The 26,909-nt window shown below is 45.8% G+C and overlaps 1 protein-coding gene across 1 annotated transcript in view; it reads right to left on the reverse strand.

Annotated features, from left to right (window-relative positions):
• Positions 1 to 15,864, reverse strand: part of PAWR (pro-apoptotic WT1 regulator) — a 71,207-nt gene extending 55,343 nt beyond the window's left edge. The window contains exon 1 of the mRNA XM_042890357.1: positions 15,358 to 15,864. Coding sequence (XP_042746291.1) covers positions 15,358 to 15,840 — 483 coding nt within the window. The 5' untranslated portion in view covers positions 15,841 to 15,864. The remainder of the gene's footprint in view (positions 1 to 15,357) is intronic.
• Positions 15,865 to 26,909: the final 11,045 nt, after the last annotated feature.

Genomic DNA, 26,909 nt, shown 5'->3' on the forward strand with positions numbered 1-26,909 from the left:
AAACCAATTTCTTCTCTATCAAGAAGGAACAGATAGAGCCAATTACTTGAAGCCTTTTTTTTTTGAAGGAATTGCCTATGGCAAGTACCCATGGGTGATTCAAAGCCCAAGCCCTTCCACACCGAATCACCTCCACTTATGCGAAGCTGTAGAGCAGATTTCAGAGGCAGGTCTCTGTGCACAAACACCTGCTGCCTAGCACTGTGTTCCCAGAGCTCCCTTCCTCACAGGCTGTCATCCCACACAGGCCCCTAATGCTTCAGCATGCTGGGTTCTCCACACCAATGCCATCCTCACTCAGCTCTCTTCACTTCTAGGATCAGAGCACACTGGCTTAAAAATACTTCACACAAAAGGAAAACCAACAAAATACTCTCCAGCCTAAATTACAGATAAAGGCTGGGTCCTTTGATGACAACCTCTTTAATGTGCTACAACACAAGCTATTCCCACGCAATTTATATAGGTATGTCTAAACGCAAGATCAGCCTTTGAGCATCACGCAAATGAAGCCAAATAAGCTTTGAGCTTTCAGGAACTAGAAGATCCCAGCATGGCATTTGAGACATAATAGTACTGAGTTTAATTTAAAGGGGAGAAAGTCCAGTCCTTCCTATGAATGCAAGGCTAATTAGCAAATGCATGTCATGCCTCCCCTGTCAGATATCCCTCTCATATTTCATTAGTGTTTTCGTAAGTCTACTTCTGTGTTGATGACTAAAAGCTACCTGCTATCATAGAATATATCTGCAGCGTCCTAAAGTTATTATTTTAACATTGCTATTGGTAAGATCAAAGCTGTACTTGGAAACAAATGAAAAATGCTTTTTACTCAGCAATCTACAGTCAGCTACAGTTCCTTATTACCATTTCATTCTGCCAATGTGGTACAAAATCTGCTCTTAACACTGTTCTTTCAAAGTGAAGGCTATGGTTATTTCCTCAGGCACACAAGTCATTGAAAAACCTGCATGGCTTTAAAAAAACCACTATATTTATGCAATCAAATAGCAAGCACACTAAGCACTCTTGGAAACGAGAAGCAGTGCTGGCATCCAAAGATCTGACAGTCAGCTTGAACATCAGCGCATCCCACTTCCCGGAACTTCCAGACGGAGCCAGGTCAGGTCAGAGGGATTTAGCAGCCCTGAGTTCAGCAGTGCATGAACACCACCACAGTGCTCCCAGCTAGACCTGATCAGGTCCCCAAAGCAGAACAAGCTTCAATCTAAATTAAAAAGCTGTACCAGCTTATAAAAAGCCATAGGGATGTCTACTCCTCCATCACAGTGGAACAGTCAACTGAACTGAAAGCTTACCATATAGAGAATTGAGGCTTCAGATCTCTGTTTCCAGTCCCTGTGAGCCACTAATAGCACTGAAAGCTCTAGAACACACAACCAACCTCCAAATCTTTCTAAATAAACAGAACATAGAGAAGTTCATGAGGAATCAAAAAGGGAAGCAGAACAACAGTGGGAAACAGTTCATGCATGCATAAGTACATTAACATACCCTTTATAATCCCTTCTGCTTTGATTCACGAACATTCTTGCATCTTATAAAAAATGTAACATGCTAACAGCAGTGGTTTCTAGTGTTGAGCTGCTTAGCAACACCTGCGTTCAAATAGCCTCTGGCTAGGTTTGACAAAAACTGATCTGACATCTGACGAGCCCAATTTTTTTAAATTGGAAGAAGCAAACCCACAAAATGAGATTATATTAAAACACCCACTTATGTTTTAGACTATACACAATGTCTGAAAACTGACAGATAATGGGCTTCTGCCTCTGGCTAAAAACAACCACTACGTTTTGCTGTAAAAGCTAGCTGCCCGAGGTGCCATTATTTCATGCAGGATAATTATGATGCACACCATTTTCATCAGGTTACCAGTTTATGTGCACTTACTGTACAAGTTTCCCTCATTTTTAGTTTGCCCTCCTTTTGACAAAGAATTACCTTTAGGGTTTCTATGCATTTTTAGACGGAGTTCATTATGTGAGATTAAAGACTTTTTTTTTTTAACCTCTCTTGATTAGTAACAAATGAAAAGAGTAGAGAAATTGAGTGAATGGGAAATTCTTTCTCAGATATGTGAGGACTCTAGCTATGCCATTATCCAGAAATGCAGGCTCCCATGTATATGACTTAATTGCCAAGCATGTCAAAACACCCAATCCCAGCACACTTTGCTGGAACACTTTGTTACAGCACTTAGCACATCAAACACACGCTTCTTAGACATCCAGCTGTAGTTTCCCAAATCTGACAATTTACCACATCTCTAAGTTTTCTAATAGCATTTGATAACTTCATGAAAGAAACCTGACTACAATGCCTCATTCATGTTGCACCTCACATTTGGACTTCCAGCACTGCTTTTCACTATTCTGTATGCTCAAACTTCATGAATAAAAACTACAAGTCTGCAAACTGATGGGGTAAGCCCCAAACATTCAATTATCTTACTGCAGCACTCTATATTGGAAATGAATATTGGTTTTTTTTGTTTTTTTTCCAAATAAAGTTTTTGGCATCAGATATTAACACAAAGCATCTCAATCCAACTGCAGCTTCACTGTTTCCCTTAAGGGACGGATCCAAAGGACTTCTCTACAAAATCTCTCTGTATGTTCTTTAAGACTTCAAATCACTCAACATGTCACGGTACATTAGAGATGTTAGTAGCTTTGGTCTAATTGAAATGACAATGTCATACGATTTTCTTTGAAGCACAACATCACACACATTAAGAACTAAATCTTTCATCTTTGAGTTAGAAGTTCAATTTACACAGCACTTTTGCACATTTGGATCTAGGAACTTTCAGAGGAATTAAAAAGCCAACTCGACACCTGGCTGTACAACAGGCTTTGATCAAAGCACGGAGGCTGAGCAGCCCTCTTAGTGCTGGGCCTAGAACACAACCTGCAGCAGGGCCAAGAGCTGCCAGGTTCCATTCTACCTCCCATGCTCCAAAATACAGCTGCATTCAAAACAGACTTCATAGAAAGCTTTTAACTTAAGTACGTAAGAGATTAACATAGCTACTCACCCCAAAGCCTAGGACACTCCTGGAAAATAAGAGGAAGAGATGTTTTTGACTTTCTGTTCTAGAAGCAATTCTGGTAGCTATCAGTTTCACAAAGAACACAAAGACTGAAGTCACAACACTATTTTAGACAGGATTTAACCTACAGAACTTGATAACCCACAGTAGCACAAGTAAAAAATACACCGATCCTGCACCCCAACTTGTTATTAATACTCTGGGATGCAGACTACAAGTAGAACTGTAGCCAAACTGCTTAAAAGATTTTAATAAACTAAGATGAATAAGGAAATAGAATAATTTTGTTTTGGCAAAGCATTGTCACATCAACAGCAGTAACTTCTAATTTAACCTACAAAGGCCAAAAAGTGTTTTTGTGGAAGAAAGTGAAATTACATTTCATGTTACAGAATAGAATCATAGATCTGTAAGTTGGAAGAATTATTCAGACAAGTACTGCCCTTAGTGCACTTTCTGACAGACTGCTCCCATCACACAGCTGTTTTAAGAGCCTTCTTACAGTTAGGTCTGTTCAATAATCCGGTTTGGGCTACCAGAACATTAGCTTGCTGCTGAGCTGCGCAATAAGGGTCATTTTTTCATGAGCCAAAAAGATTTTAGATATATTTATTTTTTAAACATGGGAAAAACATGCCAAAAGTTTCACATTCCTGGGTAGAAAAACATATGGGAAAAAATACAAATAAAAAATAAAAATAAAAATAAAAATAAAAAAGAGAAAAGTTGTTTAGTTAACAAAATATAAATTCAGCTTAAATTTTCTCCTTGTTGATCTCAAAAAACCCCAAACATCTCAGTAGGCATACATGTACCAAAATGCCATAGAGGAGGAAAGATCTGCAAATACCAACATTTTCATCTGCTACCACCTACCATAGGTATTCAGTATCAACAATGTTTCCACCCTTAGCAATTAGAAGAGATGTAGGTCAGCTGCTTCCTTTGGTACTGCTGGCTTAAAGAAGGGAGTAGCACAAGACAAGAAGTGCTATGTAAACAATTAAAAAGCTATTTAAAATTAATGACCCATTCAAGAATGAATATTGCAATTGCTTATTTTGCTACTACCTCAGTCATTAGGAACTAACTTCTTAGGCAGCTGTTATACACACACAGTTTGTAAACACAGAAGCCTCAGTCTCTATGCTTAGCAATTTTTTTTTATTTTATTTTTTTACATAGAAGCAAGAAAAAAAAAGAATCAAACAATCAGCAATGCTCACGTTAATTTTCTCCTGCTCTCCCTAGAACACAACATAGAAATGAAAAGGTAAAAATATACAAGGAAAACAGGTATTGACAGTTTAAAGCTCAAGCTAATCGCTTATGCGATTAAAAAAAAACAGGTATTTCTGGATGTTTTAGTACACAGGCTTGTTGGCCAAATCACTAAAGCACTAGGATGTTGGGTTTTGGTAACTGAAAAGGACATTTATACTGAAGTGCCACAAGTTGATTCAGTTAGTAAGATAACTAGGTTTCCATTTTAAAGAAGGTCTTTAACAACATAGTTATTTCAAAAGCACGAATTCTGATGAAGAAGTTAGCTAGTAAAGCATGAACTTAGCTGTGCAAGAACTTGTATGATGGGGATTGTGAACTTCTCACTCAAAGTACAATGAGAGTTGGGGAATGTATCTCCATGAAAAATAAAAATAAAAACCAGAAGAGGATACAAGAAAACCCTAAATCTACCCCAATTAATACTTCCTAAAGTAAAAGTCTTTGAAGGAATGTGAGGTGCTTGTCAGCTGACTTGCAGAGAAAAACTCATCTCCATGTATGCTCTCACTAGCAACTTCAGCTAATCTGAAGTTCTGGCAGAGCATGAGATATATCAGATAGTGCACACTCCTTAATGATGAACCACACACCAAAAAAAAAAAAAAAAAAAGCCAAAAAAAACCCCAAAAACAAATGAATAACAGCCTGTCAATAAACAGGAACACTGGAATAGATCCGAAATCCCAGCAAACTTGAGTAAATCAATCAGAAAAACTCTTAACCTTGCTGTAGAAGCAACTAGTGAGCAAAGATCATGAAACGAGGATAGTAGGTAATGAGTTGGGTTTTGGGGGCATGAGAGTGAAATAATAATCATAAAAGCATTGCTCACCATAAGTACTGATTGCTAGAAATGCGGACCTCCCTGCCCAAACATTTACTGTATGCTAACAGTTCACACACTCAAGGAAGACTGAAAAGTACTTGGTAGAGAATTTCTGTTTGTTCAGTGACCTTAATCAAATGCTGCAAGTCTTCAAGATGAAAACCATCAAGAAAGGCAGGACACTAATTCATGGGAAATTACAACATTTCTGCAATATTTTTCCTTCCTACCTACTTATATATTGTAGGAGCAGGACAATGAGGCTCCTTGGTCAGACCCACTATAATTAGTATTGCTTTTTTTTTTACAATGCACTGAAAGAATCAAGCTAGAGCTTTACAAAGTGATTAAGTGAACCTCAGTGGGAAGAGGCTGATCCAGATGACCATAGATATCAATTGGAACTCCATGTTTTTACCAACACTGAGCTACAAATTGCATGGAATGCGATTCACACGTAATTGCAGCAGACAGGTAGGACAAGCACAGGTTCCTGTGACTCGTAAAAATAATGGACAAGCTTAGAGAGAACTGAGAAGATAAACAGTTAAAGAGAAGTCATCTCAAGTTTCTGCTGTCTACCACTCTGGTCTCTGATGATCGATGTATTTGGCAGAGCTGCCATACAGAGAGCAGTTACTCACAACAGCTTTTCCGTATCTGAGCACTTTACCCAGCTAACCCACCTCTGTGCCTCAAATCCCATTAGCACCTGTTATTCCCCGGAATAAATCAGGCCTAGGTTGTGCTCTGCCAAAAAAACAAAAGCATCTTTTTTCCAGTCATCTCAAGCAGCCAGTGAGCAGAGAGCCAGGCTCCACGCACGGCAGGGAAACGAGAGTCAATGAATGTACACTGAAATGTGAGAGGTTCTGATCAAACAGAAGAGAAAATATATGCACCATAAGGACAGCGAGGCACTGGAAGGGTTGTCCAAGGAGGCTGTGCTGTCTTCATCTTGGGAGGTTTTCAAGGTCTGACTGGATTAAGTCCTGAGCAACCAGGAAGACCTGACTGAAGACCTCCCCAGGCTCCTTCCAATATCAACAGGGCTTCTCTGTCTACACATCGAAGGCACGCAGCGCTGACTCAAACCACACTTCTGCAAGTCTCTCACCTACTAACAAGTCCGTGGCTTAGAGAGGTTCCAAACATAACGTACAGAGCCCTTCAGATCAAGAAAAATAGTTCTGTCTCATTGATGACAAAGGACTGCATAGCAAATACTGTATAAAGCCTATGACTACTGCATATTTGCTTCACATTTTGGTTTGAAAATAGGCAAGCATTGAGACAGGTGAAATTTGCTCTTGATTGGTATTTGCCTCACTGTGGGTTTCTTAGTTTGGTTTATTTTTTGATGCCTGTTCTTCTTAAAGCACACCTTCTCCCAGAAGCACAAAACCTGTCTGCTTTAAGGTGATGCCACTGCTGTACAGAAAGGCTACATGACAGAGCTGCTTATGACATTTGCAGGACTGGAGTAAGAGACATCAATGTTCCGTGAAGTCCTTCCAAAAGGGACATGCATACAGATCAGTCACAGCAAAATCTCCAAACAAAACATTAGAGTTGTGGTTTTTATTTTAATTTCCCATGACCTTGTAAAGCACTGGAAATAGTCATCCACCTACAGGCCTCCATTTGAAGTCTTTAAATACACAACTCCAACTTAAAGAAAAAAGCAGTAGAGAAAAACATTCACCATAAAAAGTTCACAAGATGTAACAAACCAGCCAATGTGAAGGCAGTGTTAAGGAATCAGTGCAAGCTTCCTTGGAACTGAACACTTGACAGCGACCTTTCAGTAAATCCCCTGCACACTTGCAGCTACAAGATTTAGAAAATACATCGGTTTTAAAAAGGCAACTGAGAAAGAAAAGCAAAGTTTGAGCCAATAAACATTTTGCATCAATTCATATTCCCATATTTAACTGAAGAGTTGCGGGGAGACTGTTTTAATCTCTTCTTTTCCAAAAGGAATCTATTACCCACCAACTCTTACTGGGACATACAGAAACCAAACAAATATAATAAAAATAATTAAAAAAAACAAAACAAAACACTGCCAAAGGGTAAAGTGACACAAGAAAGATGTGCTCAAACTCAAAGAAGCATGAATATTTGCAACATGTAAAGCAAAAAAATGAAACAAGACAAGACAGTTTGCCCAACCTACGAGTTGAATTTTGGGGAGAGATGAGTGGCTGGGAGGTACAGAGGGCATCCCATTTCTTGGCTGGAGCAGGGGGTGGGGGGTTATTTGGTTTGAGGGCTGCTTCCTTTGTTCACCTTGGTTCTTTAGAAAGCAACACATCTGGGATACAGAACATTCAAAGCACGAAAACGCTGCTGGAAAGGAAAACAGTAACACAAGTCTGGAGAAATCATAAACTAATTCACAAGACTTCTGCTGATTTATTAGTGACTGCTGAAATTAATCCATTCATTCTTTCTACTGCTCTGTATCCTCACAGAAAATTATATCTATAAAACAAAGGAAAAAGGGTTGTTGTTTTTTTTTTTTTTTTTAATTAACCAAAAGTGCTGGAAAAAGGTAATACATTGAAGTAGTTCTCATAAGTATGTGTGTGTATATACAGATATATATATTATAGTTATAAAGATATAAATCACCAATAAACCACACTTTCCAGTTCAGGCAAATCTGACTCTTATTAAAAAATACCACCAGCTCTCTGTTGAGAGGAATATTTTCCAGTCAATTGAACCTATAGTAGAAAAAATAATAAAAAAAAAATTGTGATTTACTTACAGCTCTGGGAATTAACAACTAGAGTTAGCGTACCTTCACTAGAAGTAGCCAAGCCATAGCATAGAAATCTAAAATATATATCACTTATAATTTGTTCCTTCTGGTACTAAAAGAAACACAACATTCTAATCTTATTAAATACAAAATATACTGTAAGATCAGTTATTCCAGATATCTCCTTTCTACTGTGCTAAACTAACAAGCCCCTAAGTAATTAGCTCCAAATGTTCAGGTGTGGGATGAACCATATTCTCCAAAGTTACAAAGGGATCTTGAAGGCATGACAAATGCAAACAATGAGGCTCTAGAAGCAGCAGCTTTGGACTGCTCACTTGGCTTTTCATTTTTCACGCTTCAATCACTAAGGTATTAATTACTCCAGTGCTATGAATATTAGGACTTACTATTGAAAACGCTAAGCTAATACCTGAGACTGCTGTTTAATCCCATTACCCCAGCTGATTGTAAATAGTGAGATATTTAAGAGAGATGAGATAGCAAAGCTGGATCCTACTTGGGAGCAAAACCCAACCCATTTTTCCTCACTCAGGATAGCTGCATTAGACTATTCTCAATTTTAGGTGGGTTTATAGTATTGCTCCTTAATTAAATATGAGATTTTCCATGAAAAACATGTGATCATCATAGAGTCATAGAATGACCAAGGTTGGAAAAGACCTCTACAATAATCCAACCGCCCACCTATCACCAATATATCCCACTAAACCACGTCCCTCAGTAGAGCACTTAACACTTCTTGAACGCTGACTCCACCACCTCCCTGGGCAGCCCATTCCAGCACCTGATCACTCTCTCACTGAAGAAGTATTTCCTGACGTCCAACTTGAATCTCCCCTGGCACAACATGAGGCCATTCCTATAGACCTACTGCAAGCTACCTGGGAGAAGAGGCCAATCCCCAGCTCACCATAACCTCCCTTCAGGCAGTTGTAGAGAGCAATAAGGTCACCCCTGAGCCTCCTTGTCTCCAGACTGAACAATCCCAACTTCCATGATATGGTATGATATTCTATCTTAAGTTACTCTTCCAAGTAAGACAAGTACTTTCATCTGCCTGAGACAATACAACAAAGCAACATGATACACTGATCTCTTGTGCCATCTTTTTTTTTTTTTGTCCTGTTTCCTGGAAGAAAAATAATTCTCCTGTACTTCCACAGTCTTTAAAAACTAGAAAATATTGAGCAGTTTCTCTCACTCAGCAATTGTAACAACTTGGCTGAATCAGTAACAGCTCTCATAAAAAAGGTCTACACCAGCCATTTCAGAATTTTTGAATGTTTCCTTCAAATACATAGGAGTGAGAAAAGGCTTTGACTTAGGCGACCAACAGCACCCTTAAAGCCAAACTGGTTAAATATCAGCCACATAAGTGAACCAAAAAGTGGCAGAAAACTCAGACTCCGCAGGTTTTAAGCAGTACTAGGAAGTTCATATGGCAGCCGGGGAAGCAGCATCCTTCAGGAGCTGATATCAGCGCCAATACCACACAATACTGTTATTAGCAATCTGAACAGAGGGATGGAAGGTACTGCCAAGATGTTTGCAGTGGATACAAAACAGGTGGAGAGTGGTAGAGAGGCTGGCAAGCAGATCTGCTCACACCACAGACCTGAACATGCTGGAGATACTCAAAATTCAGTGAGGCAAATGCTAACCAATCTGACAAGAATTGGCCCCACTAGGAGCAAGGGATTAGAACAGATGACTTTTTCAGATACGCCTTCCAGCCAACCTAACTGCCTATGATTCTGTGCCCATTAGTATTACATACAAATGCTGGAAAACATCTTTACTACTGTATGGGAACTGTTGAGTTGTGGCCTGAACCACCGATTGAGCACCTGGGTGCTCAAAGGGCACAGTCAGCCCTGGAAGCACAGGTGAAGGCAACTCACCTGTGCAACTAGAAGGGATGGAGCCTGGCTGCACCTCTCCCAGACCTCATTTAAGGGCTGACTGCTGCCATAGAACTGCATGTTCGCTTTGGTGTGATAACTGATGTAACTGATCATATCCACACTTTTCTGTCTGTGTTGCACAATGAAACCGAAGTCAGCCTATTTCCACTGAAAAGCAAGATGCTCCCATGTTTATGTCAGGGCAGAAGTGGACAAACCCACAGCTGACAGGCTGTTTCCTGTCTGCCCTATGATTTTTTTTTTGCTCCAGATGTATCTTGTCTTTTAAGTAGGCTTTAGGAACAAGATTGGACGGACAACATATCAGCCTTGAGTACAACAGCCTAGAAAGAACACAAAGGAATATTTCTCTTCAGCCAGCCAACATCTACATTTATTTGCATCTATTGGCCACAGGACAGACTGGGAAGGAAAGGCAGTAACTGCCAAGGCAGAAAAGCAAGATGCCTTCAACCATCAATTACAACCTAAGCTAAGTACTCTTCTTACTTTCTGAAGAATTCTTTACTTACTTTACGTTTATTTTCCACCAAATAACGGTATCGTTTCAGATGATTCATCCCAAAACCAGGAGAGTGAAAAAGCTAACAGTACAATAACGTTTTCCAAATACACCTACTTATTAAAGGATCGTTTTAAAAACCAGCCTTCCCAAAATTGCACTTAAGAGATAAATGCAGTCAAGAGAATCAGGGGGAAATTGGTGGCTCCTGAAGGCTTTCCATCACTCTTGCCCACTCCAGCAGGAACAGGCGCCGGAATTACAAACTACATGCATAAAAGAATCAGTGCTTTCTGGTAGAGTCCTGTGATTTCCAGCTGGAGACACCGGCCTACAGCCTGACCTTCTATGAAAACAGCAAGAATGAAGTTATCCCTATCATACAAAAAGGAATCACACTACTTCTTTTCTGCTTATATTTTCAGATGGAAAACTACTGCCCAACCTTATCCCAAAGTAAGCACAGTGACTGGGAAGGGTTCTAGATTCAAAATCCTTCTGGATTTCTATGTTCACTACGTGACTCACTTGAGCAAACACCTCCCCTTCCCTAGCTAAGTGTCAGGGTATTAAAGCATGCCTCTAAACACAAACAAAAACTTAAATAAATAAAGGAACAGGAATTAAAGCTTACGTGCTAAAAGGTGGAAAAAAGATACAGAATGTGCCTGTTGCACGGGTTGCCCAGAGGCTAAGTTAAAAATCAGGATTCACAAAGGAATCGACGATGAAGCAGACTGGATGTAAATAGTCTTCATAGCAGAAATCTGAAAATGTTTATAATGCCTCTTTTACCCATCCACGTCTGAAGGAGGAACCGCAAAGAGAACCACAGTAAAATGAATGTGCTCACTAGACAAAGCAAGTGGGAGGATGGTAGTGGAAGGTCATCCAGGTCAAATAAATATATTTCAGACTTCTGCCACAACACTAATATTCTGTATTGATGGTATCAGTGGTCAGGAAATATGCATTTCCCCCCAGTCTTTTCCTGAACGCGTCTTACTGTGACATTTTTCTCCAAACATATCTGAAAAAGAAGCAAGTTGCTTGAAAGGAAAATGCTCACAGGCAGTGATCAGTGCAGATGCTTTCCCATTATGGCAAGATGGCAAGAACTGTTCTTCCACTTAACTTAATCCTTAGGTGAGGGAGTTGCTGCAAAGGATTCTACTGAAGGGAAGCTTCTGTTCAGAAGAGTCCAATCACCAGCACAGGACTCCGCACTCCTCTCTAGTTTCCAGCCTTTCAGAGAAGGCTTTCAGTTGCTTTACAACCTACTCAGCAATTGCTACGCTTGACACATTTGGCATTTAAAGTTTCCTTTGGTTTTTCCAACTGGAACGCAGCAGCCTCCTGTCAGTGACACAGCTCAGTGCTTGATTCCCCCAGTAGCATGAGCTGCTTCTGTTCAGCACGATACCCACCGAGCACCACATGCAGCCCCTTCCAAAACAGCAGACTCCTGGCAGAGCCACCAGCCCAGTGTCAGGAAGTCATGGCCTTTGTACCACTCCAAAGTTGGCATGGGACGGACAGAGCAGCTGCACATCCTATGCACTGAAAACAGTAGGTCTGCTGCTGTATTAATATTTCCTACAAACAGGTCAGGAGACTGTTGTATCTTGAGTATGGCAGTTCTACGTGCAAAATACACAGATCCAAGTTCTTTACACCTTGTTAAAACATTCATCACCCCGTTATTTACAGAAGAACACTTGTGAATTTAGATGGCTTGCACCTGGTTAGGTGAAAAATGTAAACTTCATCCATAAGTACATTACACCAAAACCAACCACCTAAGTGTCCTGCCTAGGATAGCCACCATGCTGACTCCACACGCACCCCTTTTACAAAGGTGACCACAGCAGCACTTACTGGTTTCCTGGTTGGGATTCAGAAACAGCTTATGAGCACAGCTCTGCCAGCAGAATCCTCCAGTGTGAACACGTACAGAAGCAGAGCTGCACCTTCAGCAGCACAGCAGAACAGCAGTTACTTCAACAATACAAAACACCACTTTCATTGTATAGGCAGAGCTTAGCACAACAGGAACTCTGTGTCTCAGACAGACAGGAGCACTGCTTCAAGTGAGAAAAACGTTACAGACAGAACTTCACACCTGCATCAACTGAACACCTACAGACTGAAAAAAAATGCTTTGTTTGGGGCAGGCTGTAAAGCTTAATTTAGAGAAGTAAACTGTAGTAGTAATGACCATTAGATGCAATTGTTACCTTTCACAACTTATTCCAAGCCATCAAAGCCCAAATTCCACAGAGTGAAATTAAATTACTAAGTTTCAACCAGCTACCAAGAAGGTAAAGGGCTGCAAATACTTCAGAAGCCAACTTCCAAAGCCATCCGGACTTAGATTAAGCACTGGTGCTGTGAAGATAAAAACCAACCTTTACTTCCACCACCACAGCTTCCAAACACACAGCACTTACCCTGCTCACAACCTGTCACTATTTGTTTTCACAGCTTTCCCTTCGATTTTTGACCTCTAATGACTTAAATACAAAAGAACTTTAAGACATGGAACTGTTTAAGTCCCAGCTCTACTACCTTCCTATTGAACAGAAATTCATCTTTAATGAAGAACAATCTGCTAACGTTTTTAATGCCTATTTCAACAAAAGCAAGACAACCTAAACTTAACTTTCATTGTTCCACCACTTTTTATAATATTCAAGTTTCCAACTGCATCACAACAGTAGTTAGGTTCTGTTTCTCTGGTGGTGGAAACCATTCTTGTGTTTTCTACCAGGCCAAGTAGCTTCAAGGCACTAAGCATCTCCCACAGGCACATTTTGTAAAGTTATTTGTCTATTTCAGAGAATGAGAATCTCCCCTCTGCTGCCTTTCTCCACTTCACCGCAATGCTCATCACAAAATGACAACTGCACTAGAGAAAGACTGTCTTCTTGAAAGTCAGACAATAAAACACCCAACAAAAGTCTACAAGAACATCTTCCAACGCTCCACACGGTGTAAGTGATCAACTGCAATGCATACTGCTACTAATCTACTATAGAGGGCACAGCAAAGCTAAGCCTAGCACCTGAAGGAGAAAGACAGCAAGAAGTTTCCTACAAAGACAGCCTGAGGGAGCTGGGCTTGTTCAGCATGGGGAAAGCTCCATGGAGAAATCACTACAGCCTTCCAGTACCTGAAAGGATCTGACAAACACAAGAGAGAGACAGTGAGTTTTTACATAGTCTGATAGTGATGAGGCAAGGGGGAATGGTTTTAAATTAAAATAAGGGAGATTTAGGTTAGGTGTTAAGAGAAGAACCTTTATTCAGAGAGTGGTGAGGTACTGGCACAACTGCCCAGAGAAGGTGTGGGTGTCCCATCCCTAGAAACACTCAAGGCCAGGTTGGATGGAGCCCTCGGCAGCCTGAGCTGCTGCTGAGTGGCAGCCCTGCCCGCAGCAGAGGATTGGAACTGCTATGAAACTGGAGTGCTGTAGACTGCAAACTCGATTATTTCAACAAGTCACCATCTACACAACAGCCTCCTTTCGTCCAAGTTGTTGGTTTCAGATAGAAGCAACATGGAGAGAAGTTTGCAAGGAGTCAGGCCTCAGAAACACATGGCTGAGGAGAGCTTGCTTCTCAGTGCCAAGTACCTCAGCCATGACAGCCACTCTAACAGTGCAGCAGCAGCTACAGCAGCAAACTGACACAGAAGATTTTAATGGTTGCTGAACAAAGAATGTGCATTCCTGAAAAGCAATGAATATTCAGAGCAATATTTAAACAAAACAAAACAAAGCCAACAAACAAACATGAAGTCCAACCACCAGCACACTCCAAACCGCACCACCCAAAGCCACAGAATAGCAGCTCAGAACACAAGTTCAAAGCACCAGGACACCAGTCACAGGGAGAGAGGGTGGGTAAAAAAGGAAAGGCCATGACTGGTGTTTGGGGGCACAGCAGAGGCCCTAAAAGGAGCTGCTGTGTAATGCTTGCTGCAGTGCGCAAAGACCCTATGAAACGGACCAGGGCTAGCTTACCTGGGAACGTGGAAATGAGCACAGGGCAGGTAGAGGGGAGCACACAGAGCTCACCAACCATCTCAGCCTGGGCAGCTGGCAATCTCTGAAGCCAGAGAGCTGAAAAACTTGCTGCACTCCCCAGAACAGGAAGACCCATGCCAACACATCTCAGGATAGGCTCTGCAAATGATGCCCCATCAAGTGCAGGAAGAGCCCCTAAGAAACACAGCTCCAAAGATTTCCGATAGTTGCTCTATTATAGTTGAGTTCCATAAGTTGCTCTTACAACTCACTGCTCATCTCCCAGCACCTCCCTGCATGGAAGTGAGCGCCACGAGCGCGTTTATGGGATCGAAACAAGTGTTAATGACTCCAGGTCTGCAGAACACAGCTCCATCTCCTGCTGCTGCTGCAAAAGCGCTTTATTGCTATTCTGACCATCTGTAACATTAACCAGAGAAACAGACTGCACAGTTTTTCCTACAGTGAGATAGACCACCAGAATTAACGCAACACTGGGAGTAAAACACAGCTTTATTTAAAATTTCCTGTGGCCTCCTATTAACTGGGGGAAAAAAAAAAAAAGCTGAAGGCTCGGTTATCATTCTTCCGAATTCCTCTAGGAGCATTATAACTCAGCGCCAGATTTCTATCCTAGTAGCAAGCCGCAGAGGACAGTGGTGTTGGCTGATAAAAATATCTTCCTCTGCCCTCAAAAAATGCTCCTCCAACCACCACATTTTTTCCAGCGCAGGAAATACTTTCGCGTTCCAAACGGCGCGCTATTTACACCTGAGCACCCACCCGAAGCTGTGACTCCGCTCAGTCCCCGCCGCCGCTCCCGCCGCATACCTGCGCTGCCCCGCGGCGCCCCGTTCCCGCTCGGGGAGCGCTCCCCGCACCGCCGCGACGGCGGCTCCCGGCCCTGCCGCCCCGCTCACCTCGGCAGCCGGGATGTTCACCACACCTGTGGACCTCCTTTTCTCCCGTAGCTTCCTCTTCTCGATCTGCCCCTTCCCCTTCCTGGCGCTGGGGCCGGAGCTCTTCCCCTTGGCCGCCGGCTTCTCCTCGCCCTCGGGGGAGCCGGGTGCGGCGGCGGCGGCGGGCGGTTGCTTGGCGGGCTCCCTGCCGACAGCGGGGCCCTGCGGCGGCGGCTCCTTGCCGGGGGCGGCGCGGCCCGGGCCGAGGCAGTTGGCGGCCCCGCCGGCGGGGGGCGCGCCGCGTTCGGGCGGCAAAGCGGCGGGCAGGTGGTGGTGCGGCTCGGCCGGAGCGGGGCCCGCCGCCGGCCTGGCTTCGGCCCCCGCCGCCGCAGCCCCCTGACCCGTCGGCGCCTGCTTGGCCCGCATCTTCTCCCGCTTGGCTTTCCACTCCTCCAGAAAGTCCGTGGTGCTGCCGCCGGCGCTTCGGTAGCCGCCGGTCGCCATGTTCGCGGCGGGGTGGATGGCGGGAGCGCCCCGCAGCGCCTCCGCCGCCACCCGCCCCGAGGCGGCCGTGCCGCTGCCCGCGGAGGAGCGCTCCCGGCGGGGCGGGCGAGACGGGGGCGGGGAGAGAGGCCGGGAGCGACGCGAACACCCTGGGCAGAGACAAAAGGGGCCGTCAGGAGTCCCGCCGCACCGCCCGTCCCGCCCTGCCTCCCGCCGAGCCCCCCCGCCCCACCCGGGGCTCCGCTCCCCATCACCGCCACCCCGGCTCCCCGCGCCCGCCCTCACCGCGCCGCCGGCTGCCGTGCCAGCCCGACGCCCGCTGCCGGGGCCGGTGCGCGGGGCGGGGCGAGGCGGGGCCGTCCGCACGGCCGATCCTCGGCGGCGGCGGCACCAGGTGAGCGGCACCGCCCCCCGCCCGGAAGGAGCGGCGCGGCGCCGGGGCCCCGGGCTCCCCCGTCTGCCCTCCCCTTTCTCCATCGCGGAGCAGAAGGAGCCGAAGCGAAGGCGGAAAGTGCCGAAGTGACCCGGGCCCGGGCCCGCCACCTGCCCCCCATCTGCTGGGGGGTGCCTCCGGGCGGGGCCGCGGCGCACCCGAGGCCGTCCGCACCTCCGCCACTGCCCGCTCGCTGCCCGGCTGACCCCGCTGTACTCACTTCTCCTTCCCGTCTGCACTCGGGAGCCGGAGAGGTCTCCGTCTGCGGGCAGAAGGATGGGAACGGAACGGCCCTGCGTTTTCGTTTTGTGAGGCGGAACGAGAACGTGGGGGGAGGGAGGGTCCTGGAGGATTCGCGGTCGGTGATGCCGCAGCCCTCGGCTCAGAAATGCCGCTGGGTTGGAAACGGCGAAGAACGCGTGTAAGAGGGAACGGGGCTGCAGTCTACAGTATTCGTTATATGGTCCGTATGTGTGAACAAACGGTAAAACCTGTCTGGAAAGCTCCGCTTGTCTGATGTCGCTGAATTTGCTATGGCACAACAGCCCCAAGCAACTGATGCGTGGCTCCTGCAACCTGCCACGCAATCCAAGTCCAGGGCCGTGTTAACCCTATACCTCTCTGCCTCGTGCTCACCCCACAGACCTTCAGTGCCCCTCTGCTGAGCACTTCTTTGCTTGGACTTTCCGCTTCTGTCTCATTTCTACTGTGGGTGCAGCAGTTTTGTTCTGAAGGATTGCACAGTGCTTGTGGCAGCTGGGATGCTAGGTTTGTCCATGCAGAAGACGCCTCCAGCCTTGCTGGCTGACAGCGCGGTCCAAGCAGAGCAGGTTGGCTGTTCCAACCAACCTGAGAAACCATCAGCAAGCAGAAAGGATGACTGAAAATACTGCTGCAGTACACAATTACTGAAGTTGGTCGTATTTCTCTTTACAAAAAAGCTAACAAAAAGTTGATTTAACAGAAATTTTGACTAAGCTCACTCTGTCCTCAGAAAAACATTCTTACCTTCATTATTTTCCATAGAATTTAAGTTGCAAAACCACAGAGGTCTGTTTTCAGAAAACACAATTTAGGAAAAGGATCCATCATGTCAGTTTTCATCTGCAAAGTACTTTTCCCTCTCGGCCAATTTCTTCCTTTTATATCACGAAGCACAGAATCATGAAGGCTGAGGATCACAAGTCCGGCCATCACCATGCCCCACTGTGCCCACGTCCCTCAGTGCCACATCCACACGGTTCTTCAACACCTCCAGAGATGGTGACTCCCCCACCTCCTTGGGCAGCCTGTGCCAATACCTTGCCACCTTTTTTCTGAGAAGAAATATTTCCTAATATCCAACCTGATGAAGACTGAGAGAATCGCATAGGTTTAACAATGCCGGTGCTTCACCCCCACCATTGTACCTTGCACACCTGGCTAAAAGTGTGTAAAAATCACATTCCAGAGCTGTTCTTTGTAACATGATGTGTCTGTGGAGAAGCACAGCTATGTATTGCAGCTCTCAGAGCAGCCCCTCTCCATTCCCAGGTATCGGTCAGGACTGATCTCGTGCAGCCTCTCACCTGCAGCCAGGGCCACCACTGCCAGATTTGTTATTATCTTTTTTTTTTATCTTCTGTTAAAAACACTGTGGTGGGTTTTTGTTTCTTTGTTTTGTGTTGTGTTGTGTTTTGTTTTGTGTGTGTGTGTGTTTGTGTGTGCCAAAAAAAAAAGAAAAAAAGAAGCTGTGATCCTTGCAGTCTGTTATACATTAACAGAAGAGTTATGTTGCGGTGAGCGGGGCAGGAGCCGAGTGCCCAATGCGAAAACGAAAACGCTGACTGTCAGATGTTTGCATCTCAATAAGCTGTCTGTGCTGGAGAGCTTTCAGGGATAAAGTCCCAAATAGTTGAAGTATTGCACTGCATGTTTTCCTCAGCCACAACTGAGAACAGCTGAGTGCACTGCAAACAGTTTTCAGAGCTGCAGTTTTCTCTTTTCTTACCTAAAACTATCTCGGGGATATTCTTAAGGCCCAGAGATACAGTTGACGTTATTAGCTATGTTTTAGGCTGGCATAGCGACTGGGGTCCCTAAGCCTTAAGATATTGGTTTTTGTCTGTTCATTATTATGGAATGAGATTTTCCCCTTGAGGTAAAATTACCACCAGGACATGGTAGGATGATCGTGGTCTCCTTTGCCAGGCAGAGTGCAAACATTTCATCTTTTCAATTTAGAATAGAAAACAGCATTTATTCCTAAAATCTTGAGGAAATGAAGTTCATTTTAGGATTGGGCGTGTTAAAGCTGGTCCCTTTGGAGAAGGCTGCAAGATGCTTCAGCTTGTTGTGGTTCTTGTTGTAGATTCAACCAGTTAATCTTATTAAGGTTCTGCATACAACTTTACTGCAGCCACGATCTTTTATGAAGTGGAACTTTTCAAAGGCTGGAAAATAAAATAGTGAATGCAGTAATGTACGAGCGCTGCCCCAGAAGTAATGCCTCCTGTTTTATTATGCTGGCCCATGACATTGGAGGCAGATACTGGTGGTATGGCAGTAGAGGTTGAACCTTCCTACCAGTATTCCATCATATTTTGTTGCCATGTGACAGGTGGCAGCAGAGGGGCAGTCTGATAGAATAGCATCTGACTTGGAAGTGCGTATGAAGCAAAGATGTGTCATGGAATTTATCCAGGCAGAAAAAATGGCACCCACTGACATTCATGGATTCTTGCTGAATGTTTATGGAGCCCAAGCAGTGGATGTGAGCACAGTGAGGGCTGGGCTGTGCATTTCAGCAATTACACTGTCACAGCAGCTGACTTCACCCCAGCTGTGTCTGTTGCACCTGAGCTTCCCTGAAACTCCCACTCGGAGCACTGCCTGGTGCTTTCCACCTCCCCTCCCTTGGAAGCCAACATTCTTCATCTTTCTTCTCCCAGTGCAAATTTTCTCAGTCCCATGCTTGCTCTACCTGCTCTATCACTCTTGCAAAATTTATTCATCTCACTCCTGTGCAGTGCCATTAAACCTCTCTGCTGCTTTGCATTTCATGTGCTGGATAATCCTCACGCACACCACTCAGTACACCAGCTCACCACCTACCGACTTGTTCATGTGCGTCCACAGATTCCATTGCTTAAAATTACTATAATCCCGTGAAATCTCACCACAACCTTTTCAGAAATACCTGCTTTACTTTTTATCCATCGAATTTCAAGAGCCTTCTCTTTAAACCTTTCCCATTAAACCACTTACTTGCAACTCCTCTCTAATCTGTAAAATCCCACCTATGCTCCAAGACATTTCTGAGGTCAAATCTCCTTGTAAAAGTAACATAATCCTCCACCGTAGCACTGCTGTCCCTCTTGACTCTTCCTTTTAACCTCTTCTTGCACATCATCTGGCAGCAATACTCTCTTTCCTGATTCACTCACACTGCCTTAGACAGCATCCTTAGGAGGAGCAAACCTACTGAAGTCTGCTTTGCAAATACATGAGTGTCTTCCCAGTTATTCTCGTTATTCCCAGTTATGTCCCTAACAGAAGAGGACATCCCTGACAGAGACTGTCAAAAGAGTTAAAAGCGTGGGTGCTGCTCTGTAAGTCTTGGCTTCTTCCCTCTGCCTAGAGAAGATTCATTTGTAGCAGATCCCAATGGAGGAGTGAAACTGTGGAGGATAACGCAGAGATGTTCTGTCTGATTTCTGGTTTCTAGTTGCTTTTGCATTTTTGTCTGAATGGGGATGAACTGCTATCCCTTGCAATTTAATACCACTTTCTGTTACTTCTGAGCTGTGCATGCTATCTAAATCTGAGAGGCTTACCCTATCATCGTGGATTTTCATTTCCCAAACTTTTCTTCCAGGATTTAATTCAATTATTCTTATTTTCTCCTCCATGGATCTTAGTGCTACAGTGCTAACCTTCTGGCAAGGTTCACCTCTGTAATGTGCTGACAGCTAACGGTGTTCTTTCGAGTCACTGTGGTCAGTGGGTCAGCTATGGCACTTTGGTCTGGCTTCTGTCTGGAAACTCGTACAAATCTGACAATGTCTCCTCTGCTGAAATATCAACTTTATACTATTTGCTGTGTTACTGAATTGCTTAAAACATTTTTAGGTGCTAGGTCCTGATTTGAAATATTGCAAGTGATAATAACAGAGCTTTGTGTAATAGCTAGATTTATCAGCAGGTGTTAGCGTTGGAGATCAGTCCTAGGGGCACACCTTCTAGTCTGGTTTCTGTCTGTGTTTCTACTCTTCTTGAACTCTGCTATCATTTGACCATAAATAAACAAACAGTTTCTACAAACTATGTGGTATTGTCTCTTGCAGCCAAGTTTGTTAATCAAACTGATGGAGGTATGCAGTACGGAAAGGAAAATAAAAACTTACAGAAGGAAGTTAGCTTTATTTTTCAATACACACTATGAGAAAGTAATGCAGAGATTGCCATCTACCTCCAGTTTGCAGTTGTGGATAAGAATGACAGTAGAGATGACTTCAAAGGCATATTGGGAAAGAACATTTTCTGCCACAGTTCACAATCTCACTCTGTAAGACATTTTGTTGCTGCTTCTCATGTTCTGTACCGTGTGCTTTTCCTGCCTTACAGGAAAGGAGACCTTATGACTCTGCTTATCTTACAGCTCCTCGCTGTTTGTGATAGAGTTCAGTCAGCAGAGCTTTGAAGCAGTTTATTGAGGAACCACACTACCTCTTTTTTACTGACCAAAAAGGTACTGTCTAGGGCCAGATTTGAGCAGTGAATGGGGTGAGGATACCCTAGAGTGATGTGCTGAAAAGCAGGATGAAAAACAGGCATGGAGTCAAAGCGTTATGCAGTGAAGTACGAGAAAGCTGAGAAAAAGCAAAGATGTCAGCATTTAGGTGGGAAGGGTGAAAAAGGTAAAGGCTCTGTGGCAAACTAGAAGTATGCTCAAGAGCCAGTTTGCAAAGAGCATGGAAAAAAGTTCCCTGATAGCACATCAGTAGGGCCAGGATAGGAGCATGGTACAAAAGAAACACAATGAGAAGACAACTGGTCCATTGTGGTCCCACCTCTGTGCTCCCTGTGAAGGAACCCAGGGAGGTTCTTATGTCAGAATGCTTTGCAGCTGGGTGAGGAGAGGGATTGCCCTGCTCCACTCTGCGCTGTGTGGCCTCACCTGCTCACTGTGTGCAGTTCGGGTGCCACAATATCAAAAGGACATAAAACTACTGGAAAATGTCTACAGCAGGGCTATGAAGATGGAGAGAGGCTGGAAGGCAAAAAGTGTGAGAAGCATCTGAGGTCCCAGGGTTGGTTCAGCCCAGTGCTGAGCTCTGCTCTGTGTGACAGCAACAGGGCCCAAGGGAACGGTGTGGAGCTGTCAGGGGAGGGCAGCTGGGGTTTGGGGACAGGGTCTGCACCAGAGGGCGGTGGGTATGGAACGGGCTGCACAGGGCAGTGGGCACAGGCCCAATGCTGGAATTCAGGGACAATCTGGACAACTCTCTCAGACATAGGGTTTGATTTTGGGCAGAAGCCAGGGGTTGGACTTGGTGGTCCTTGTGGGTCCCTTCCAACTTGAGCTATTCTGTGAAGTACTAAAAAGAAAAAGAACAAATTGATAAAGTGAAAGATAACATTGCCAGACTGGGTGGCGCTGACAAAGCAGCACGTGAAATTCAACATAGTCAAATGACAACAAAAGCAACTGCCATTAGGAAACAAGTTTGAAGATAACGTACCACCTAGACATACTCGAGTATACGGTGGAGGCTATGGAGTTACTCCTTGCTGGCTCACTAGTCCAGCCCCTACGTTTGCCCTTTGGGGAATGAACTGCTTTCAAACAGACGTGTTTCTGCGTCCCGTTGTGTGACAGAGACCATTTCACCTTCTGGACGTAAGCCAGCACCGGATGTTTTCTGTGCTGTTTGTGTCACGCTGTGCTCCAGCCGGCCTGAGAGTCAGCTGGGCCGCCACCGGCTGAGGTAAGGGGGAGCTGCCAGGTCACACAGCTGTTGTGCCACCTATGGTATCTGGTAGTGAAGGGCTGGCTGTACCTCTCCGTATGACAAAAGTAATATCATAGGTTTACGTTACGGTTGAGATAACCTTAAGTTATCTGAATAACACCACCTTTGTTACTTTCTGTGTTTATGATAAGCTTCCAGATTGGATGTCGACATCTAATGACCTCCATTAGTGCTTAATATAAAGCTCTTTGTACGCCAAGAAGCTTTTACCAGAGCTGAAGGAACTATCAGCTCCAGCAGAGCCTGCTCTCTCCTCTGAAAGACAGCATCCTCTGCACCGTAAAGACAATCCAGTTCTCATCTTTATCTCCAAACTGAAGCATAGAAATAGCTAGAAACCAATTCCAAGTTGCTATCTGTCTGCGTCTTGTCGGCTCTAGTTACACTTCATAAACCTTCCAAGCTTTTGGTTGTTTGCTGTTGATGACCAGCCCTGAAGCTCTTAAGAGCTGCTTTGATTCTTGGAAGGACCAGTACACAACCACCGAGGTCTCTGGGCTGTCCTGTGCACCCTGTGATGGACCTGCTCTGCTGCTCCCTGCCACGGCCCTGCTGCCATCGGCACACAGCCAAAGCCCAACGGGACAGCAGCATGCTGCTGCTAGCTCCCCTCAGAGAGCTGACTAAGGAGCTTGGCCCGTGCTGAAATGCGGTAGATGATGCATGCAGAATGCAGTGTGATGGCTTTTTACAACGCTTTGTTAGAGCTAGCCATTCATTTGGAGGTTATTCTTCTCCTGCCCCACAGTATTTCTAGGACCTGGTGTTTTTCATATGATGGACCATAAAGAAATTGCCTTGTAGAAGGAATGGGGCAGATATTTCAGGAATTCAGTGCTGGTTATTAGTAGCAATCATCTGGAAGTGTCCAAAACAAACACAAACAGCAATCAGTCAGAGGCTGTGGCGTATCAGTGAGTGTAAGCAGAGGCGGGGGAGCGACTAGGAGAGCTTAGAGTCTTGCTGAGAAAGCAAACAAAATACAAAGGGAGAGAACAGCTTAAAGAATATCCAAAACTAAATATACTTCCTATTGTTAGCACGATGCTGGTATGATATATAACGGGACTTCTTTCAGTGATGAACGCTATCAACAGCTGCAGTGAAGGCGTGGGGCTGAATGTTTCTGTGAACAATCCTAACGAATCCAACAACTCAGTGTGCCTACACTGTAGCTGTTTCAGAGTGGGCACAAGTTTAAAAGGGCCTCGACATGGGGACAGGCTGCATACCCTGTCCTGAGCACAAGCAAATCCACAGCCAGGGATCTGTCAATACTACTGGCCCCAAGTAGCCTACTGGCATCCCCATGTGTTTGCTCAAAGACAGGTGAAAGGAAACTAAACAAGAAACAGTGAGTGGTTGTTATCCTGCAAACACCCCGATGGATTCAGATCAGCGTAAGAAGTGTAAGACCTGTAACTGCTTTCACCTTCACCTATGCAGAGGTGTGGAGGAAAAACGCACCTATAAAAAATAGTGCTGATTCCCGAGGAGAGGAATAGCTGCATGGAAAGGGAACAGGTGAGTCGCAGAGCGCTTAGCTTATGGCAGAAGCGCTCCCTTGGGTTAGAGAGAAACTAGAGTAGGTGGGAACTAATTGGCTTGGTGGAGACATTCCTCCTGAGTAAAGATTAGATTATCAGGGGAAAAAAAGATCCTGCGGTCAGGGAAAGATTAATGGCATCTCCCAAGCCATTAGGGCTGTGCGCTGCCGAGATGCGAGAACACAGGGAGGGGAGGCAGGCAGCAGGGCGCGGGAGAGGGCAGGGAGCGCTGCGGGGTGGCGAGGTCCTGCCGTCGAGCCGACCGTCAGCTCTGCGGATACAGCCAGCAGGGGAGCAGCAAACGGGCCGAAAATGCAAGGGAGAAGAGGGAGGGAAGGGAGACGGGCTGACGGGCAGAAATAGGCGGCGGGAACCGGGACCGAGAAGTGCTGGGGTGGACGAGATGGGGGTCACACGGTGACAGAAGGGGCCTCGGGAGGAGTCGGGATCCGGGAAGCGCGGGGAAGGCGGACAGCCGCGGGGGGCAGCGGGCGGAGCAGGCCGTGCACTGCGGAGCTGCGGCGCGTCAGCGCGCTCGCGGGGTCTTGTCGGAAAGTACGAAGGGATTCTGAGCGGCGTCCGAGTGCCGCTCCCCAGAAACTGCGGAGATTCGAGTGCTTCGGGTCTCCGGGGAAGCGGCCGCTCGGATCCGGGCTGCAAGGAACGCAGCCGGGCCCAGGAGCCCTGTTCCGCGTGGTGCGTGCGGTGCCGGGGAACGGGGGCAGAACGCTGCCCGCGCAGAGCTGGGGGGAGAAGGCCGACAGAATATGGAGAGATTTGCGCTGCTGGCCGCGCTCCGCGCCTCACCCAGCACCGGCACGGCGGCGGCCCCACAGCGGCACGCGGCCTGGCAGCGCGGCTCAGCAGCCGCTCCAGGAGCTCTGGCGCCGCTTGGCGGCCGCCTCGTGTCCCGGGAGCAGCTCAGGGCCTGGCGGCCGAAGGCGATGGGTGACTGGATGGCGGCTGGGGAACCGCGCCTGCGGTACGAGCAGGCTGTGCAAAGCGGAAGGTTCTAGCGCTTGATTTTTCGGTTGTTTTTAACAAATTCACGTTTTGTTAAATCTCGTGGCTGCAGCCAGCAGCCTGCGTATCGTTCATACGTTTTACCCAGCTGCGCATTTCATCCCAGACTTGGGAAGCCCTTTTAAAGCGGCAGCTCGAGTTCAGCCGGAACGCAGCAGCTCCGCACCCGGCCGCCCCTCCTGCGGGCGAGAAGAACCATCGCACCGCCTCACACCTGGCACTGACCAGGGCCTGAATGCCCCGCTTCCTGCCGGAAGGTCACACCGCATGGCAGAGCCCCGCAGGCCCGGCAGCCCCCCACTCTGAGCTCAGCCTCCGCCCCCCTGCTCGGAAGGCCGGGTGGAGTGCCCGAAGGCGGCACCCACGGCTCTTCTCACCCACCCCCCTGGTTCTTCGTCTGGCGCACATAACAAAGGGAAAAGACCGCACTGGGAGAGGAGCTGTGCTGCCCTGGCTAACCGCTCTGCTCAGCTTCAGCGGGTTTGCGAAACCCAAGCGAGAAGGGTGAAATAATTAGCTGGAATGTGGGGCTTTTTATCCCAGAGCAGATCTGAAACATTAGACATCCAACAGGTGATGCTTTCACATGAAGAACGAACAGTTCCTCCTTTCTCCAACGACTACATACTTTCCCTATCTAATCAGTAACACAGAATGGGGAGGTGCTGACAAAAGCAGGAACAGCCGATGACTTCACCAGTGTGGCAGCAACTCTCCCTTCGGTGTGGGTTTATGAAGGTATTTTTTTGTTTGCTTTAATTCTGCCTTTCACGCAGCCACCTTCTGACCGGGCTGTTGGGTAAATCCTTCCTGTGACTGTAGCAAACCCCAGCTGCTGCTCTTTCACCCAGGACAAAGGTAAAGCACGTACCACTGTCACCACCATTTCTGCCCCTTGCTACTTGTGGCTTTGACCTAAGAACCTAAGGAAGCTAAATCACCACAATTAAACGTTAACAGTGTGCCCATAAACCGTGGGGACACAACCATCTACATCGTCTACAGTCCTTCCTCCATTCTCTTTTTTAAAAAAAGATTCCATAACAAATTATGTAAAGCTTTTATAGCTGCGTAGTTTTTCTTTTATGAACTGTTTGTTATGCAGTGAATTTCTCTCGTTTTGCTGTGAAGTCTTTGGGATTGTAGCTGGAAGTTAAATTTCACCTATAAAACACGTTATCAGCTGCATAATGAAAGCACCAGAACTTGAAGACAGGATACCTTTAGAAGATCACCCAATGAACAGTGGCTGAGAGTGCTGCACAGATAAACAGCCAGCATTCGTGCTCACCTGAGCATTAACAAACCAGAGGTTAGCATGGAAAGTAACACTGGGGCGTTCGTGTTTTGTATTTGGCACTTAACAAAACATGCACCAATCTACAGAGAAAGGTCCTCCCTTCCTCATTCAAACTTGGCAGAAGTCTGACAGCAGTGCACAACTAGGAACAGGGAACATGTAGAGGAAATAGATCACGACGAGGGAGCTGGGGTGGGAAAAAATAGTGGCTTAATCTGCAGAGCCCCTTATTTTGGGAAATTATTTTTAGCATTTGGAACCATTAAGTGCCATGGTCCATACAGACCCAGTCCCTCCATCCTCCCTGCACCTGGTGCTGCTTTCCCACACATGGTCATCACTCCTCCTCTGGGGGTTACAGCTTCGCTAATGGGTGGTTCTATGCATTCCCATTGCCTCTTCCTTCAGCTCTGTCCATGCTTCCATCTGTATTTGGTGTTAACCTGTGGCACGCAAATATCCCTCCCTTTCTACACTGGGAGAGGTCCTCCGAGAATCTAAGCTGCTGTTCTGAATGACCATTTCAGCTATTGGTCACTTCAGTAGACTTGTTGGAGTCAACAGCTGGCAATAATGCATTTCTCACATACAAACTGTCCCTAAATCACAAAGCAGACTCCTGTCACTACGCTGTTTGTGCACCAGTGTGATTTTCCCGGGCTGCATTTGGTCTGCAACACAAAGGGTACAGTGCAGTCGTGACACGTGGTTAGCAATCGCTCTGTGAGCTTGTGATAACATCACATAAAAAA

Source organism: Lagopus leucura, unplaced genomic scaffold (genome assembly GCF_019238085.1).
Source record: "Lagopus leucura isolate 7727_CA_CO unplaced genomic scaffold, USGS_WTPT01 Super-Scaffold_100159, whole genome shotgun sequence".
Classification (NCBI taxonomy): domain Eukaryota; kingdom Metazoa; phylum Chordata; class Aves; order Galliformes; family Phasianidae; genus Lagopus; species Lagopus leucura.